This window comes from Mus caroli, unplaced genomic scaffold (genome assembly GCF_978045245.1).
Source record: "Mus caroli unplaced genomic scaffold, Mus_caroli_1 scaffold_19, whole genome shotgun sequence".
Classification (NCBI taxonomy): domain Eukaryota; kingdom Metazoa; phylum Chordata; class Mammalia; order Rodentia; family Muridae; genus Mus; species Mus caroli.
In genome coordinates this window covers 73,123,791-73,130,633 of record NW_028227274.1, presented here as the reverse complement: position 1 = coordinate 73,130,633, position 6,843 = coordinate 73,123,791, and the positions used below count along the sequence as shown (strand labels likewise).

General features: G+C 50.3%; 1 protein-coding gene across 1 annotated transcript; it reads left to right on the top strand.

Moving 5' to 3' along the window:
- The first annotated feature begins 6,048 nt into the window (after positions 1-6,048).
- Positions 6,049-6,412, top strand: LOC110284561 (large ribosomal subunit protein eL42-like). Its single transcript, XM_021150322.1, has one exon. The coding sequence runs from the start codon at positions 6,074-6,076 to the stop codon at positions 6,410-6,412; it is 339 nt and encodes a 112-aa protein (XP_021005981.1). The 5' UTR covers positions 6,049-6,073.
- Positions 6,413-6,843: the final 431 nt, after the last annotated feature.

Here is a 6,843-nt window from a genome sequence, read left to right as displayed (position 1 = left end):
CAGGGAGAACCCAGTTTCCAAAACCTTGATTTTGAACTTCTGGTCTCTGCAAGAGTGAGCAAGGAGAGACTTACAAGTGGTGAAGACTGTGGCGGGGGGGGGGGGGGGGGGGAGGGCAGATTCTAGAAGCTCTGGGGGCTGAGATAGGAGGGAGACCTTGCAAGGGGTCAGGGGGTGAATGGGGGGAGATCAAGGTGAACCAGGTCCAGCTGGATCATGTGTCAAGTAGGAGCTTGGGAGTGGCATTATTAGTTCTAGGAAGGCAAACATTTGTAGAGACTTTCCAAGTCCTCTGCAACTGCCGTATCCCTCCATCCTCTGCCCCACCCCCTAAGAGTTTCCTCTTCCTACCCCCTAACTGCACCCACATCTCCCCTGGGCCCCAGGAGGCTTCTGCCTCCTGGTGTCTGTTGTCTCTGCCAGCCCAGGAGAGGCCAGAGCAGGTCTCACCTCCTGCTTCCCTGAGCTGAACTGCCCCTGTGTGAGTAGGTTCTATTCCGGGTATTCTAATTGTTCCCACCATATGCACCTAAATCCTGTGTGTTTTTCCTGCCCTAACCCGTGGGACAGAGTCTCTCAGTGTGAAGAACATTGGCTGCGAGGCCCCCACACATGTGAATCACCATTGCGGCAGTGGACCTTTGAGCAAATGATTAACCCAAACCTCTTCATCCCTGGCATGGGAATAATGGCATTGACCTTGGAGGGCTGTTGTCTACAGTCCCTGGCATACAGTTCATGATCAATAGTTTATGCTGATTAACCAAGCGATTGGATAATCATTGCCATAATTATTACCAAGATCAGGGAGCCTTTCTTTTCTTTTGCTCTAGTAAACCCATGGGTCTGTATTTTGTTTCATTTTGCAGAATGGAAATGGGGGAGACATGTCATGGACCACCCCAGGTTGATGGACAGCTGGCCTCAGTCATCCCTGGAATTCTCTTCTTTCTTTACGGTGGCCTCTTGGGAGCATATAGGGGTGCGGGATGGCTGGGGTTGTCTGGCTGTGCTGTGATGGAGCTGAGGCCTTCAGGTGAGGACAGATAGGGAAGGACCTGCAGGGTTTGCTGTGGGAATTATTTGTTGGCAAAAGTGCTAGGCTGGGTCCTTCTCCTGTGCTTTTGCATGTGACAGTCATCCCTGTGCCTTATGCTCTTTCTTTTCCTTTGAGGTCCAGTCTATGCTGACTCTGCAGCTGCCCTTGTGGTCTGGAACATCGTGTTTCTTGTTTTCTTCTTCTTCTTTTTAAAACAATAGTACGGTTTTAAGGGCAGAGGTGAAGATGATGAGCCACAGGCCTAAGGATGGAGGAGGAGCAGAATAATGAGCTTTGGGATCTTTCTGGAAAGAAACGGAAGGGACAGGAACCTTCTGTGGTTCTGCTTGGCCTGGACCAAGGCCACATAGGTGAGAGTCCATCAGTGCATCTCACTGTGTAAAAGGTCTCTGTGGAGCCTGGCAAGAGGAAGCCAGACTTGCTATTGCAACCGTGACCCCTTCCTGTAGACCCTGATGAGACCGTACAGAGTTGCCAAGCCATGGTCCCCCTGGCCTGGCTTTCTGAGCCAGAGGTGAAGAGCCGAGGACTTGTGGTACCCAGTGCTGGATAGCTTGCGCTGCTCCCTCAGCTTCGGGTTAGTGCTGCAGAAGCCATTGACTCCTGTGCATTGTCTCTTTAATTCCTCATAGTCTATCCAGCAAACAAAAGAATGATCTGGGCTGGGTGGTACACAGCTATAATCCCAGCCCTTGCAAGGTAAGGGCAGGAGGAAGAGAAATTTAAGTTCATCCTCACCTGTGTGGCAAGTTCAAGGCCAGCTTGGGCCACTGAAATCCTGTCTCAAAAAGCAAACTATCATCTATCTATCCATCTATCTATCTATCTATCTGAATGCCCTACCATCATGCCCCACCCTCACCCCCGCCACTACCTACCAATGTCAGTCACCATTGTCCTCTCCTTTCTCGGCAGCTGTTGCAAAGGAAGTTGCCTCAGCTTGGGTGAGGGTCTCTCAGTAGCCTCTGAGAACTGGAGGGAGACTTCTGGGTGTTCTGGGCTTCTTTCCACAATAACAGCCTAAGACTGTAGCCCTTTTGGGGTATAGGGTATGGAGAGTGGGGGTTGTGGAGATTGGAAGCTGTGGATGGTGGGAGCTGAACAGGGAGAGAAGATTGAGAAGGTCTGAAGGAGGAGTGAATGGTACTGAGGGGTCAGCATGTGCATGAGGCTGAGGTGAGCAGGTGGTGTGGCTGAGGTGAGCAGGTGAGTGTGGCTGAGGTGAGCAGGTGGTATGGCTGTGGTGAGCAGGTGAGCGTGGCTGAGGTGAGCAGTTGAGCATGGATGAGGTGAGCAGGTGAGTGTAGCTGAGGTGAGCAGGTGGTATGGCTGAGGTGAGCAGGTGAGTGTGGCTGAGGTGAGCAGTTGAGCATGGATGAGGTGAGCAGGTGAGTGTAGCTGAGGTGAGCAGGTGGTATGGCTGAGGTGAGCAGGTGAGTGTGGCTGAGGTGAGCAGGTGAGTGTGGCTGAGGTGAGCAGGTGAGTGTGGCTGAGGTGAGCAGGTGATATGGCTGAGGTGAGCAGGTGGTATGGCTGAGGTGAGCAGGTGAGTGTGGCTGAGGTGAGCAGGTGAGTGTGGCTGAGGTGAGCAGTGAGTGTGGCTGAGGTGAGCAGTTGAGCGTGGATGAGGTGAGCAGGTGAGTGTAGCTGAGGTGAGCAGGTGGTGTGGCTGAGGTGAGCAGGTGAGTGTGGCTGAGGTGAGCAGGTGAGTGTGGCTGAGGTGAGCAGGTAAGTGTGGCTGAGGTGAGCAGGTGGTGTGGCTGAGGTGAGCAGGTGGTGTGGCTGAGGTGAGCAGTGAGTGTGGCTGAGGTGAGCAGTTGAGCATGGATGAGGTGAGCAGGTGAGTGTGGCTGAGGTGAGCAGGTGAGTGTGGCTGAGGTGAGCAGGTGAGTGTGGCTGAGGTAAGCAGGTGAGTGTGGCTGAGGTGAGCAGTGGTGTGGCTGAGGTGAGCAGGTGAGTGTGGCTGAGGTGAGCAGGTGGTGTGGCTGAGGTGAGCAGGTGAGTGTGGCTGAGGTGAGCAGTGGTGTGGCTGAGGTGAGCAGGTGAGTGTGGCTGAGGTGAGCAGGTGGTGTGGCTGAGGTGAGCAGGTGGTGTGGCTGAGGTGAGCAGGTGGTGTGGCTGAGGTGAGCAGTTGAGCATGGCTGAGGGATGAGCAGGTGAGTGGAGCTAGTCAGTCCTTCCCCCTCCCTCCATGGGTGTCAAGTCTCTTCCTTCTTGGAGGATATCATTTCCAGCCTTAGTTATTCTGTGTCCAATTCAGGAGCATTAAGTACATTTACCTACTGCCTAAGCACCCCACTTCTCTTTCCAGGATACTTTCATCTTCTGAAATCGAAACTAGCAAACCCATCCCTCTTCCCCGGGTGCTGGTAACCACCGCTTGTGGTTAAGTACATTTACATACTGCTTAACCACAGCCACTGCTCTTTCCAGGATGCCTTCATCTTGTGAAACCGAAACTCATCGCATGCCACATCCTCTTCCCCCTGGTCCTGGCAACCCCTGCTTCCTGCAGCTGTAACTTTTACTAGGGACCTCATATACCGGAATCACTATTCTGGGTCATCTCTTCTTATGGTTGATTTTGGGTCATCTCCGCTCATGGTTGATTTTAAATTACAACCTTGCTTCTCTGACACACATTTTAAAACCTCTCTAGTAAATGTCTCTTGCTAGTGTTCAGTGTGCTATGTCCTGTGCCACCTGTGCCCCACCCAGGCAGCACCACACACTACCCTTTAATCCTTATAGCCACCCTTGCTGCTAGGTTCTGGTGTCCTTTCAGATAATCAGGAACATGAGGCCCAGAGAGGTGACAAGGCATGGGGATGGTGGGCTGCAGGGCAGGGCTGCCGGATTGACAGTCCCATCTGAGAGTCTGCTTTCTCCAGCCCTCTGGCCACAGCCTGGACTTGAGAGATGAATCTGAGCAGAACTCAGATCCAGTGTTTGTTTATGGTGTCCTCCCTGATCACTGGGATTTTGAAGTTAACCATAACCTGGACTGACTTACCCAGTTTTCAAAAATATGTTCTTCCCAGAAGAGAGGCCCCTTGGTCTAGCAAACTTTATATGCCCCAGTACAGGTGAACGCCAGGGCCAAGAAGTGGGAGTGAATGGGTAGGGGAGCAGGGCGGGGGGAGAGTATAGGGGACTTTTGGGATAGCATTTGAAATGTAAATGAAGAAAATATATAATAAAAAATTTAAAAAAATGTTCTTCCCATGACTTTTTTGTAGGGAAGAAAGACTCCTAGGCCCTTCCACCTATGAATGCTATATGCTGTATGCACATGTGTGTATGCATGTGCTTGTTATATGCTGTATGCATATGTGTGTAATATGTATGTATGCAGAATGATATATGCTGTATACATTTGTGAGTGTAATATGTGTGTATGTACCTGTTATATGCTGTATATGTGTGTGTACGTGTTATAGGCTGTATATGTGTGTGTGTACCTGTTATATGCTGTATATGTGTGTGTGTACAAGTCCATTCCTATGCCAGAAGTTGATGTCAGGCACCCTCTTCTGTCACTCTCCACATTATTATTTGAGACAGAGTCTCTCAGGGGACTTGGAGTTCACTGATTGGTTGGGCTGGCCAGCTAGTCAGTCTCCAAGATCCTCCTGTCTTCATTTTCCAGTGCTCAGATAATAGGTGTGTGCTGCCACAACCAGCTTGGGTTCTGGGAACCTCATGCTTTCATTGTAAACATTTTACCCTTGGAGCTGTCTCCCCAGCCCCTCCCACCTCTTGTCAGAGAAAAAGGAGACCTGGGATGCCTCTATTCCTGCTTGTCCCCATGTTCCCGGACATTGGCTCTTCATTACTTGCTAGCTTACCTCACCAAGACTCTCTCTTCCTTTTGCCCGACTTATTGCAGCAGCCCTTGAACTGGGCCCTAATCTCCTTTCAGCCTCATTGGCCATGGAAGGCAGAGGTGGCCGACTGGAGCATCCCAGAGATTCAGGCACACAGGTGCAGGCGGCATAGTCTGCTGCTGCTTGGCTGGTGGTCCTGGCCCAATTGTCTCTGCAGTGGATGCATCTCCACTGAAAGGCCCAGATGGTTAATTCTAAACACCAAGAAAAGAATTGACCAAGGCTGGGCACTCTCTTCTGTCTGCTCTGATCATGGGTCTCAGAGCAGCATAAGCCTCCCTCCCTTAAATCCTCTCTACCTACCTTTCCAGCCCCATCTTCCGAGGCTCCCCACTCACTCCTACTTGCAGAAAACTCAACTGCTGTAGCTTCCAGAGCTCATGGCTAAGCTGAGGACCCCATGCAGTGTAGCAGCTGAGCCTCTTCCCTACCTTGGGCCCTGGTCTCTCTCTCACCTGCACTTCATTAAGCTGGCTGAATGATGGTGAATGAAGTAGGAAAAAAGAACTTCCAGCCGGGACTGGAGCAAGCAAGAACACTCGCCTGCAGGATTTAAACACGGAGCGTAGTGATGTAAGATGATGCCAGCCCTGATCCAAGCTTCTGCCCAGAAATGCAAGCGATGCCAACATTGAACCCATCCAAGCAGATGAGAATATTTAATCATATGTCGGTAGAGACCAAGTCCCAAAGAGGCCCAGATGGTTAATTCTAGACACCAAGGAAAGAGTTGACCAAGGCTGGGCACACACTCGGTGAGAGAGCTTGCCTAACACACACAGAGTCCTGGGTTCAGATCCAGCGCCAGAAAGTCAGAGTTCTCTGTAAAACATAATAGGATCCTGTTGGCCAATTGTTTTCCTTGTTATAGACTTGCCCAACAAGATTGGACATGCAGAAAGAAATGCTTTTCTCTGCGTTTTATCCACATCACAAGGGGTCTCTCTTCTATCTTCATGTCTCCACATGTCAGGAAGTGGTTCAAACGTAGGGGAATTAGATCAGGAGCTCTGGATGTGAGGCTCTGGCTGGGAGGAGAATGGAGAAGGGTATCCCTTCTACGGAGACCATCACACTTAGGAATGGCTGTGACTGCTCTTTCCGAGCTGCTAGCGCTCCTGCGAACATGGTGAACGTGCCTAAAACCCGCCGGACATTCTGCAAGAAATGTGGGAAGCACCAACCCCACAAGGTGACACAGTACAAGAAGGGCAAGGATTCTTTGTATGCCCAGGGAAAGCGGCGTTATGACAGGAAACAGAGTGGCTATGGTGGGCAGACTAAGCCTATTTTCCGCAAAAAGGCTAAAACTACAAAGAAGATTGTGCTGAGACTGGAGTGTGTTGAGCCCAACTGCAGATCTAAGAGGATGCTGGCTATTAAGAGATGCAAGCATTTTGAATTGGGAGGCGACAAGAAGAGAAAGGGCCAAGCAGATTTTGTTATGAAGACAGTAAAATCTTGACCTTTCAATCCCTTTGATTGCAGTTGTTCCTTTGGGAGGGAATAAATTAAAAGCTTTCAGAAATTAAAAAAAAAAAAAAAGAAAAAGAAAAAAAAAGGAATGGCTGTGACTAGCCACACCAAATCCAGTAAAAAGGCTTGAGGACAGATGGTGGGCCAGGTTCTTATATAGCCAGGGAGATGGCATCTGGTCCCAGTCCTAGTGAAGAGAGACAGAGGATCCTGAAGGTGTGGGCATCCTTTATCTGAGTCATGTGGGATTTTCACTGTGGATGAATTGTTTGTCACGTGGGGCTGGGAAGAAAGCGATGGATGTGTTTGCTCTTGCTGACTGACCCCAGCAACAGCAGACAGACTCTGAAGTGTAAATTAGGTAGAACTTTTTTTTTTTTTTTGAGGCAGGGTCTCTCTATGTCTCTCAGGCTGGCTCTG